This window comes from Myotis daubentonii, chromosome 3, assembly GCF_963259705.1.
Source record: "Myotis daubentonii chromosome 3, mMyoDau2.1, whole genome shotgun sequence".
Taxonomy (NCBI): domain Eukaryota; kingdom Metazoa; phylum Chordata; class Mammalia; order Chiroptera; family Vespertilionidae; genus Myotis; species Myotis daubentonii.
In genome coordinates, this window is record NC_081842.1 from 72,020,698 (window position 1) to 72,034,051 (window position 13,354).

Here is a 13,354-nt window from a genome sequence, read left to right on the forward strand (position 1 = left end):
CTACCAGTTACCAACATTTTAAACTCACTGTCCTGCTTCTGTTGTCTTCTCAAATGCTGGTGTTTCCCAGGACTCTCCTCTTGTCACTCTGTCTACTCCCTAGTTGTCTGTTACTTCTATGGTCTCAATCATTTCTTAATCTCTTTCTAGAGAAAGTTCTTTTCTTATACATAAGAAGTACATTTCCAAATGTGTATTAATCCCCCGTGGCCTGAACTCTTTTGAAGCAGGAACTGTGCTGGGTGTTCTGTCTTGCCTCTCCCCACTCCATTATTGAACCCCATTCTGTCCTTCTGTAGTTCTGTAGGCTGACTTCTGTGGGCTGCCATGGATTGTTTATTTTGGGCTCTAGATTCGCCTACCATTTAATTCACCTGCAAGAGAATATGCCCCCCAAATCATCTAAAATTCAAGTACAGGATCTTTCTGATGTTTCTAATCCTTCTTTGATTTCTCATTACTTCCAGGACCCTGGTCAAACTCCTTCACAAGGTATAGAAGGTCTTTCATCTGGTTTTCCCGCACTCTCCAGGCTCATCTCTTGGTAATTTATCCTTGCTGTCAACACTTAAACTTTCATAAAGCCAGTAATATTTACTCCCCTGTGCTTTTGCATATAATGCATCTTTTTTTCCAACCTGGAATGCCTATGTTCTCCTGAAATTCCCTACAACTTGTTTAAAATTCTGTTCTTATTCAACTTCCTTAGGCATATATTCTTTACTCCATGCATACGCAACCATGGTGAATAGAATTAATTGCTCCCTTTGTATGGACCCGTCCTGGTTGAATTTTATTTTTACATAGTTTATACTAGATGCTATAGATGCAGAAATAGGAGCCCTTGTCCTTAAGTTCACAGTCTGAGAGCAACAACCCTTACTTAGCACATAATAAATTATCAGCAAGACAAACAGCATGGAGCCTAAGGACCTGTTGGTGCTTTAGGACACTCAATTCTGAATAAACATGAGAAATTCTCATAGAAAATATTTACAATTTAATATGAACATTTGCATTGTTTTCCATGTATCCATTGCTGCCTGACTGATGAAAAATGGACATTGGGTGACCATGCCTTTAGCACTCAAATCATGAAAAGGTATAAAGCACTTATAATTTTAGTATCTTCTCAGTGGGCATCTTGAGAATGTGAAACACAGAAAAATAGATTTACAGAAAAATCTTGTACAATGGAGATTTCCCTATATAATGGAGATTTGCAGAAAAATCTTGTGTTGCTTCTAATGAAATATAAAACAATATTTTTCCTTAGAATTGGATAAGGAGTATCAAATAAATTTTTATTCTCATTAATTTTTCATAAATAGTAGGTTATAAATACAGAGATTGATCAGAGTTCGGGTATGTTCAAATAAATGAGAGGAAGGAGTGTTAAAAACTGCTCATGCAATGATGAAGGTATTGATAAAGATTAATGGGCTAATACTACATGAAGAGACCAAAGAAATCAATTAATGCACAATTAATATTTGACACTGGAGGCAAGAGCATACAATGGAGTAAAGGTAGTCTCTTCAATAAATGGTGTTGGGAAAATTGGACAGCTACATGCAAAAAAAATGAAACTAGACCATTAACTTACACCATATACAAGAATAAATTCAAAATGGATAAAAGACTTAAATGTAAGTCATGAAACAACAAAAATCCTAGGAGAAAACATAGGCAGCAAAATATCAAACATCCCACAGAGCAGAATTTCCTCAGATATATGGCGTAGGGCAAGAGAAACAAAGGAAAAAATAAACAAATGGGACTATCCTATATAATAAAAGGCCAGCAACCATAAGCAGAACGACTGGAACGACCGCTTGACCAGTTGCTATGAGGTGGGGGGCTGGCAAGGGGAACTGGGTGGCTGGTAGTGGTAGCAGTCCAGAAGTCGGGACAAGCGAGGGAACTGGCTGGCTGGCAGAGGCGATAGGGTGGGATGAAGGCCAGCAAGGGGAACCTGGTGGTTGGTAGTGGAGGCAGGGTGGGACCTGGGGCTGACAAGCAGGTGGAAGATGGGCCTGACCACAGGCTAGGCCTAGGGACCCTACTCGCACATGATTTCATGCGCTGGGACTCTAGTCTAATCTAATAAAAGAGAAACATGCAAATTGACTGCACCTCTGCTATGCCTTAAGTCACACCCACCAGCCAATCAGAGCAACTATATGCAAATTAACTCAACCAAGATGGTTGCCTGCAGCCATGGAGCTGGAGCAAGCAGGAGGCTTGGTTGCTCCAGCGATGGAGAAAGCCAAGCTGCCCACCTGCCCTCGCTGTCTGTGGCCTCCACTCAAGGCAACAAAGTTTCAATTATAGAAGATAAATAAATCGCAGATACCTGCTTCCAGCCAGCTTCCACTGGGAGCTTGGGTGGCTGGGGGCCATGGCCCGCCTGCAAACAGCCATCAGCCCCTCACCCAGGCTGGCCAGGCACCCCAGCGGTACCCCCACACTGATCCGGGACACCCTTCAGGGCAAACCAGCTGGCCCCCACCCATGCACCAGGCCTCTATCCTATATAGTAAAAAGGTAATATGCAAACTGACCCTAACAGCAGAACAACTGGGAATGACTGGTCACTATGACACACACTGACCACCAGGGGGCAGACGCTTAATGCAGGAGCTGCCCCTTGGTGATCAGTGCACTCCCACAAGGGGAGCTCTGCTCAGCCACAAGCCAGGCTGATGGCTGCCAGTACAGCGGTGGTGGTGGGAGCCTCTCCTGCCTCCTCAGCACCCTTAAGGATGTCCGACTGCCGCTTAGGCCTGCTCTCCACTGGCAAATGGACATCCCCTGAGGGCTGCCGGTCTTCCAGAGGGATGTCTGACTACCAGCTTAGGCCCAATCCCCCAGGGAGCGGGCCTAAGCCAGCAGGTGGTCATCCCCCGAGGGGTCCCAGACTGCAAGAGGTCACAGGCCAGGCTGAGGGACCCCACTGAGTGCACAAATTTTTGTGCACCGGGCCTCTAGTATCAAAATAAAAAGCTTCTGCATATTAAAGGAAACCGTCATCAAAATGAAAAAGGAGACCTTTGTATGGGAGAACATAGTTGCCAATGATACATCTGATAAGAGGTTAATTTCCAAAATATTTAAAGTATTCATACAACCCAACAAAAGGAAGACAAACAATCCAATTTAAAAGTGGGGAGAAGGCCTGAAGAGATACTTCTCCAAAGTGGACATATAGAAGTCTAAGAGGCATATGAAAAAATGCTCAAAGTCACTAATCATCAGAGAGATGCAAATTAAAAATGACAAGGAGGTACCACCTCACACCTGCCAGAATGGCTACCACCTACAAACCAACAAACCACAAATACTGGTGAGGATGTGGAATAAAAGGAACCCTAGTGCACTGTTGGTGGGAATGCAGACTGGTACAACCACTATGGAAAACATTGTGGAATTTCCTCAAAAAGAAAAAGTGCAACTGCCATTTGACCCAGCGATCCCACTTCTAGGAATATATCCTAAGAACCCTAAAACAGTAATCAGAAAGAATATATGCACCCCTGTGTTCATAGCACCATTATTAACAATAGCTAAAATCTGGAAACAGCCCAAGTGCCCATCAGTAGATGAATGGATAAAAAGGCTGAGGACATTTACACAACGGAATACTATGCAGCTGTAAAAAAGAAGGATCTCTTACCCTTTGAGACAGCATGAAGGGACCTGGAAAGTATTATGCTAAGTGAAATAAGTCAGTCAGAGAAAAACAAGTATCACATGATCTCACTTATATGTGAAATCCAATGAACAAAATAAACTGATGAACAAATAGACCCAGAGACATAGAAGCATGCAACAGACAGATGTATGTCAGAGGGAAGGGGGGAGCAGGAAGAAATTAACCAAATAACTTATATGCATATACGTATAACCTATGGACACAGACAATAGTTCAGTGAAGGCCTGGGGATGGGGAGAGAGTGGCATGGAGGTAGGTGGGAAGGGGAGAGACATCTGTAATACTTTCAACAATAAGGATAATTTTAAAAAGAGAGAAACTTTACGATAGCTAAGATTTGGAATCAGCCTAAGTGCCCATCAGCAGATGAGTGGATTAAAAAACGTTGGCACATCTATGCAATGGAATACTATGCCGCAGTAAAAGGGAAGGAACTCCTACCATCTGCTACAGCATGGATAGAGCTGGAGAGCATTATGCTAAGTGAAATAAGTCAGTCAGAGAAAGATAAATATCACACAATCTCACTCGTTTGTGGACTATAATGAACAACATAAACTGATGAACAAAAACAGATCTAGAGACAGAGAAGCATTGATCAGATGCTCAAACCTCAGAGGGAAGGTAGGGGAGGGTGGGAGTAAGGGAGAGAGATCAACCAAAGGATTTGTATGCATGCATATAACCATAAGCAATGGATGCAGACAACAGGGGGTGAGGGTGAGGGCAAGACGGGGCGGGGGGATGGGATAAAGGGACAATGGGGGGATAAAGACACATTTGTAATGCCTTAATCAATAAAAAATTTAAAAAAAGAGAGAAACTAAAGAGAAACCATAATACTAATTAGTTAACTTTTGTTTAGTTGAAAGATTGGCAAGAATCAGAGGTTGGGACCTGGTAATAGGCAAGCAAGCATTCTTTCCTTCTCCTCTGACCTTTTAAAGTACAGTGCAGGTAGAAAACCCTCTTTAGAGAATAAACCATAGAGAAATACATTGGTATTTATGAATAAATATGCTAATTTCCATTTCACAAATGTTTTCATAAACACCTAGCAAGGTGAGAATTACTTCGATTTAATCAATGAGGAACTAATGTTGAGAAGTAAAAATGATTGATTGCTTAAGGTAAAATAGCCAGTAAACATTATACCGGGGACTCCAGTCCTGGTCTTGTAACAGTCACAGATGCATTTTCTTTCCTTTGTGTTCTGTTCTGTCCTGCAAATCATTCCCTATTCCCCCAACCCTCTGACATAGCACATATACACAGAAAGCCCCATGAAGCCCACCTTTCATTGTCCATCTCCCTGTCCATGTTTGCTTCAGCAATGGATTTTCAATAGTACATGCATACAATAAATTTGATCCTATGATATTTACTCTACCCTTATTATAAAAAGGATCAAAAGACCCAATTCCTTCCATATTGCCTTCAGGGATAGGTGTATTTTCCACTTGCCATGTACGAACTGGACAAGGATAAACGCTTAACACGCCACATATTACTGAGCTGTTTGTGTTCCTCTTTTCATACTTTATCGCCAGTGTGACAAAAGTGAAGAGGGAGGAAGAAGGGCTTTTGGGAGCTGTCGTCATTAGCTTCTTGTTAGGCCATCTTTGCAGAACATTTATTATTTTAATATCCATGCAATGGAAAGATTAGCTTTATGAGCAAAACTTGGCAGTCACTGAAAGGAAAAACAAAACAAAAACTGTAGAACGGTAAGATCGTGTGTGGTTATCTACAAGTGAAAAAAAGGGCATGCATGGATACATAGCAACTAGCGATCTCAATTCTCGAGAATGAAATCTAATAGCCTTACTGAGCAACTAAAATGTGGGTGTTGAAGTCTATAAACTAGCGCTCATGCAGGACTCTGCACTCCTCAGGTACTGCACTACTCAGTCATTTTGACATTACTTACACATTATTCTTAGATTTCTGAGTCAAGGTCTGACACAGTAAAATAGGACAGAGGGAGAAGGAACAGTGCTGGAGAAGGAAAATGCCCCTTCTCCAATAAATAAATGAATAGATAAATACAATTAATATGGGCAAGAGGTAAGTACAGGTGATGCTTGAACACTGCGTATAAACTGCATGGGTCCACTCACCTGCAGATATTCTTCAATTGCCCTGCAGGATTCACACCCACATTCTTCAAGGGTCGACTGGCCATTGAGAACACATGTATGTGAAGGGCTGGCTTAAGGTTTACGCAGATTTACAACTGCATGGGTGGTTGGCACATCTAATCCCTGTGTTCTCCAAGGTTAACTGAATATAATATTAAAATTAACTGTACAATTTCATATGAGCATTTTCCTTGTTTTCCAGTGTCCATTGCTGCCATTCTGTTTTCATTCAGAAACCAAAAAAAGTGCAATTTAAGTCAATAATTCAATATTTTTAAGATATCATATTGGCATTAATTTTATGATTGATGGTTCTAGGTGCTGATAAGACTAAGGGGAAAGTGGATGCTCTTATAATGCTGATGGAAGTAATGCATTAAAATTTTACATCTAACACTTTTTTTTTCTTCAGATCATTTCTCTGCGTTTAGTGTAAGGATGTTAATCTCATTTTTTTCTTGCAATGTAAAACACTGGAAATGCTTGCATATCTACCAATGGGAGAATGGGTGTGTCAATTATGGCATGTCTATACTATGAGATATTATTCATTAAAAATGAGGTCTATTTGTATGTATTGACTTAGGAAGCCCCTAGTATATCAAACTAAGAAAAAGACACTTCAGAAAAACATGGAATTTTATCATTGTTATGTTTTGTAAAATCTTACATGCATACTTACCTCCCACCTCTAGGACCACTTTGTGATTTTTCTAGCTGTTGTTTCCATATAGCACAATTAAATTCCTTCATCCAAATGGCTTAACCTTCTGAAAGGTAGGGAAGCATTTTCACTGTGGATTTCACTCAGGAAGAGGGTGTCCTGGTTGTGTATCTGGGATCTTGTTTTCCCAAATGGTCACTGTCTTTTTAGTACGTATAAACATCACCCTGATTCCTCCAGTGAATTATGACTTTTTCACCCACTCTCAAATAATCAAGAGAGAATTACATCTTCCTCAAGTCTTCCAATGACTATTTGCTGACTCATAGTACTAAAATGAATGAAGAAAGCTGGAAAGACTGTGTATAAAATGAAGAGCCGTTGTGAAGAGAATTAGTGGTGGGTGCTTATCAAGGGTTATGTTAGGACTACCTAGAAGAACTATTTTAGGTCAACAGCCTGATCATTAACAGACACAGCATCAAGAACTCTTGCTAGTCTAATTACTAGAAACAAGCCATGAAGCTCTGGGTTTGACTTACTGCAATTTTAATAGACTGTTTGATTCATTGTAGCTATGAGAATTGTCAACAGCCTAAAGCATAGAAATATTAGTTTGATCCCCACTTGATCAATAGTCTCATCTCTCCTCTGATCCTGGCCTGCTATAGTTACTGGAAATTATGTATATTATGTAATAAAAGACTCCTATTGATTTTTATTCCCTGAACACATTTACTTTTAACACCTACTATAACAATAACAAATTAGTTTATCCAGCTAGCTGGAGCTAGCAGGCCCTAAAAGATTAGAACATGCTTAACTTGGTTGAGCTAGGAAATATTTGAGCACATCGAAGATGCTGTTGGGTTCAGAAATCTGTTAGGAATTTCAGACATTAGTTTCAAGTGAGGGAGCACACAGGAAGGAGGAGTCCAAAATGGGCAATGAAGTGACTCATTTATTTTGGTTTTGGGACAACTCTCAGGCTATTCCATGAGTTAATAAAAACTAGGAAATAAATATTCTGAATATAAATGTGGAAGTCCAATTTTCCACTTCAGAAGTTGATTTTAAAAACCAAATGGACTTATCAAAATCAAGGTTTTTTGCAAAGAAGATATACTTAGCTACTTCATAATCATTGAAGCCAGAATCCAGGTTCTTTGATCAGTAGGTTGAGTGCCCTATATATGAATTCCATGATAGTAGGACTGAAAAGCTTAGCTTAGCTTATGGACAATGTAGTAAGCTCCTTTGGACTCTGGGCAAGGCCACCAAAGATGGGGGAATTGGGTGCTCATGTGGCCCTGTCACATCTTTTTCCTCTGGCACTATTTCCACTCTGCCATGTCCTACTTCTCTTCCTCAGTGAGATTGTTTATTTCTCTACAAAGTGTTAGAGGGATGTGGTATTACGCTGAAAGAAAGGCATGGAAAGATGGGACAGAAAAGGAGTGGTCTTGTTGACCTCACTAATTGTTCTACTAAGCACCTCTGATATTTTATCAGTTAATTAAAAATGCCTGTCACAGTACCCAGCAAAGCTGATAATGCCTTCTGTCAAGTGTTGAGTAAGTACCAAGCTTACACTAAAAAAATAAAATAAAAAAATCAATCAACCAATCAATCAAACTTGCCTTTCTAGTGATTTTATTTCTGGTAGCAGATAACAGATTAGAAGAGCTTTAATCATAGTAGGCAGGAGAAAAATATGATTTTTAATCTTCATGCAGACTTTTCATTAACTGATCTTTTAGAAAAGTTCACAATGCTATGGCTAGAGAGGAAATAGCCACCTTGAGCTGTGTACTCATGTTCCTCTTGAATATACAAATAACTAACACTTGGGTATATTACAAAGGAACTTACTTTGAGATCCGCTTAGAGATATTATAAGAATGAGGAAGAGAGACAGCATCTTGTGGAGGTCATGTTAATTATCCTATTAAAAAGAAGCAAAACATGTATTCTATGGATTTTAAGAGCAAACAGGAATTAGAAAAGAAAGTGTCTGACTACTTATAGATTAGTAAAATAAAATATGGTTCATCCACACAGATAATTCTTCTGCAACCATTAAAGCTGATCCTAAAAGACGGTTCAGTAGCATGGAAGGGAGTTCTTATCTTATTGGAGAAAATTAGATTACAATGCAACTTTTAAGTGGCACAGTTTCTTTCTAAAAAGCACACGCATTTCTCCACTTTGGAGACTGACATGGCATATGACTAAATATTCACTAGACTGTTAACTGTGGAGAGCAGGTGTCACATCAAAAGCAGCATCTTTTTAACATGACTGCGTATTCCTATTACATATATCTACCTAAAAATTGGAAAAGCAGCACAAACATATTAAAATACAATTAGAGAAAACATTTGCAATATGACACAGTTATCACTCCAATAGCTTCCATCTTTCTCAGAGCAACAGGTACTGAAAAATGGCTGTTGAATGAAAAAAGATTTGGAATACATCCAAGGGTAGTTCTCTGATAATAATTTTTTGGTCTGTTATATTTTTAAAATATATTTTTATTGATTTCAGAGAGCAAGGGAGAGGGAAAGAGAGATAGAAATATCAATAATGAGAGAGAATAATTGATCGGCTGCCTTTTGCATGCCCCCCTCATTGGTGCATGTGCCTGACGGGGATTCGAATAGTGACCTCCTGGTCCATAGCTCCATGCTCAACCACGGAGTAACGTCTGCCAGGCTTTGTCTGTTCTTTTTAAAGCTTTATACAATTGACATGTATTGTTTTTACAGTAAATATGCTAAAACAAAATTCAATTTAAATATTAAATGCCAATGATGTTAACTATGATGTTGCTTATAATGACACATAAAAAAGCAATTAAAACAAAACCTGGAAACTTATCCTTAAATGTCCATAATAGTGTGGATCATAAGGCAGCCATTAAAGTCATGGCTTACAGAGTGTTTCAAAAGCTTTAAAAAGTGAGAAAATATGGATGGCAAAATGTATACACACAATGTCACTTCAAATAAGTGAAGTACAACTTATTTTCTCTAGCGATGGGATGATAGATAATTTTTACTCTTTAACAAATATCCTGTTTAAAGAACAATATGTAATAATTTATTTTAAAAACCTCTGAAGAAAATTTTAAGTAAATCATTTGGGAGCTCTACCATTACAAGGTTGTGCTTTTATTGATTTTAGAGAAGGGGGGAGAAGAGGGGGGGAAGGGAGAGAGAGAGAGAGAGAGAGAGAGAGAGAGACATCAATTTGTTGTTCCACTTATTTATTTATTTTTTTAATTTCTTTATTGATTAATGTATTACATGTGTCCTTATCTCCCCCTTACCCCCTCTTACCCCCCACTCGTGCCCTCACCCCCATGTTATCTGTGTCCATTGGTTAGGCTTATATGCATGCATACAAATCCTTTAGTTGATCTCTCCCTCTTACCCCCACCCTCCCCTACCTTCCCTCTGAGGTTTGACGGTCTGATTGATGCTTCTCTGTCTCTAGATCTGTTTTTGTTCACCAGTTTATGTTGTTCATTATATTCCATAAATGAGTGAGATCATGTGGTATTTATCTTTCTCTGACTGGCTTATTTCACTTAGCATAATGCTCTCCAGTTCCATCCATGCTGTCACAAATGGTAAAAACTCCTTTTTTACTGCCGCATAGTATTCCATTGTGTTTTTTAATCCACTCATCTGCTGATGGGCACTTAGGCTGTTTCCAGAACTTAGCTATGGTGAATTGTGCTGCTATGAACATAGGGTGCATATATCCTTTCTGATTGGTGTTTCTGGTTTCTTGGGATATATTCCTAGAGGTGGGATCACTGGGTCAAAAGGGAGTTCCATTTTCAGTTTTTTGAGGAAACTCCATACTGTTCTCCACAGTGGCTGTACCAATCTGCATTCCCACCAGCAGTGCATGAGGGTTCCTTTTTCTCTGCATCCTCGCCAGCACTTGTCCTTTATTGACCTGTTGACGATAGCCATTCTGACAGTGTGAGATGGTACTGCATTGTCGTTTTGATTTGTATCTCTGGGATGATTAGTGACTTTGAGCATGCTTTCATATGGCTCTTGGCTTTCTGAAAGTTCTCTTTGAAAAGTACCTATGTAGATCCGTTGCCCATTTTTTTGATTGGGTTGTTTATCTTCCTTTTGTTGTTAGATGACTTCCCTGTAAATGTTGAATATTAAACCCTTATTGGTGATAACAGTGGCAAGTATGTTCTCCCATGCAGTGGGCTTTCTTATTTATACATTCATTGGTTGCTTCTTTTAAGTGCCCTGACCAGGGATCAAACCTAAAACTGTAGCATATTGGGATGCTGCTCTAACCAACTGAGCTATTTGACTAGGGTGCAAGGTTGTGTTTTAAATTTGTTATAGGATATGAAATTTAAGAATAATTAAAACTATTCAAAAAATAAAATTAGGTTCCTTCATTACATTTAATCATATTAAAAGCTGGTAGATTAATAATTTATACTTTCATTTTTACATTTTAAATAGTAGAAAAAATAATTGGTACATATCCTTGGAAGAGCGCCTTTTTAACATGACTGTACATTTCCAATTATAGATATATCTACATAAAAATTGGAAAAGCAGCACAAACATATTAAAATACAATTAGAGTAAACATTTGCAATATGACACAGTTATCACTCCAATAGCTTCTATCTTTCTCAGAGCAACACCTAAAATGCTTGGCAAAGTAAAAACCTATAAAATAGTATTAGTTATTAAAATAAGACCTTTATTTTTCTTCCTGTAGATGTATTTGCATGTATAATATATTAAAAGATATATTATAATGATTATCTCTGAATAGTAAGATTATCAGTAATCATTAAACTAATTTCCTACTGTGAACAAATGTTAATATGTAATAATTGTTTTTACCTTTACAGGCTATTAAAAAAACAACTTAAGATTTAATCAGTCTCTTCCCAAGCAAAAATCAAATCCACCTTGTTTAATGTACATTTAGGGCATTTCCTGTTCACTTCCCATTCTCCAAAATAACTCCAATAGTTGCTACCTTTTCTTGAAATTTACAACATTCCCTTTTCCCATCTCCATTTCAGCTGGTGCTCTTGCTTCATTAATTAGTTACAATTAATTACAAATACCCACTCATCCCCCTACCACCAATTCAGGCTCCTCTTTTCCAACTCAAACCCTTCACTATTGCTCTCATCCCACATATTTTTTTTTTTGCATCCAGCAATTTATCCCTGCAATTATATCCCCTTTCTACTGTATGACCATGTTCTCTCTCCCTACCCGATCAATCCCATGAGCATAAACACTGCAATACATCCCATCTTAAGAACATAGGAAAAAACAATATTCTCTTCCAACTTTTGATTAGCTACCCATCTATTTCTAAGGTCTATTAACTCTTAAAATAATTGTTTAAATAGCCATCCTCATTTCCCCTTTACAATCTCCCCTCCATCCACTCTGGGCCCATCTGCATGACATGTCGTATCTGCCACTGTCAGTATGACCAGGAACTTCCATATTGCTCAAAACAGTGGATACAATTTGTTCTTATCTTATCCATCTCACAGCAGCATTCAACATAACCAGCTGTTACCTTCCACATGGAAGATTCTTCTCTTCGTTTCTGGACCACCACATTCTTCCAGTTTTCCCTTCCTCACTGTTGTTCCCCCGTAGTTCTCTCCTGGGCCTCCGCCCAAGCTTGCCCTAGTTATGTGGAAATATGGATGTTCTAGGGCCTTATATTTTCTCTATATTCTCTCCCTAGGTGAGTTCCTCTATTCCATGACTCTGAATGCCATCTGAATGCCAAGGATTCTCAAACTTGTCAGATATTCAACTACCCATTTGAGCTGTTCATTTAGATTCCTTATAGGCATCACAGAATTACCATGAGCCCTTGTTTCCATTTCATTCCCTTTACTGTTGCTCCCTGTCCTACCCCAAACATGACAACAAAAAGTACCCTGCTCCTTCTCCAGTCTTCATCTCAATAATTAACACCAAATCTTCCCAGTTGTTTAGGCCAGAAACTTAGAAATCAACCTTGACTTTTCCTTTCCCTCATGACCCGTATATAATCCATTAACCAACCTTTTTTTGCTAATAGATTATTAGAAAGATCTCCATTGTTTGTGCACTTCTCTCCAAGCCCACCATTACCATCCTACTCCAAAACACTATCATCTCTTATTTGAATATCTAAAATAGATACCTGGCTGGTTACCCTTTTCTATTCTTGCCTCCTTACAACCCATTGTCAATATAGCAGCCAAGAGTCATATGTTTAAAATATAAATCTTTCTATGACATCTTCCTCTTTAAATCCCTCCAGTGGCTTCCCACCACACTCAGATCCACAGTCATTTTTTGTTGTTAATTCTCACTTGAGGATATTTTGTCTATTGATTTTTAGAGAGAGTGAAAGGGAGGGATGGGGGAGGAAAGAGAGAAAGAGAACAAGACAACAATGTGAGAGAGACACATTGATTGGTTGCCTCCTGCAGGTGCCCTGGCCAGGGCAGGGGATCCAACCTGCACCTCAGGTATGTGTTCTTGACTGGGTATCGAACCCAAGAACTTATAGTGCACAGACCGATGCTCTAACCACTGAGAACACCATCCAGGGCCAGATCCACATTCTTTACCCCCGCCTACCAAACCTTTATACTCTGGCTCCTGGTCCTGCCTGTCCCTCCAGCCTCTCTTATAATAACCACAACATACATTTCAAAATACTAGTGAATACAAGCGTTCCAATTCAGGGGTCAGCATAAGTATAAGCTGAAAATTAGGCATTTGAGAACTACATAATTTATGTCTT

General features: G+C 39.0%; 1 protein-coding gene across 1 annotated transcript; it reads right to left on the reverse strand.

The window, feature by feature from the left end:
* Positions 1–4,899: 4,899 nt before the first annotated feature.
* HHLA2 (HHLA2 member of B7 family) lies at positions 4,900–8,441 on the reverse strand. Its single transcript, XM_059686178.1, is given in 5 exon segments — positions 4,900–5,335; positions 6,558–6,675; positions 6,678–6,780; positions 6,782–6,879; positions 8,393–8,441. Coding segments are annotated over 5 exon segments (804 nt in total).
* Positions 8,442–13,354: the final 4,913 nt, after the last annotated feature.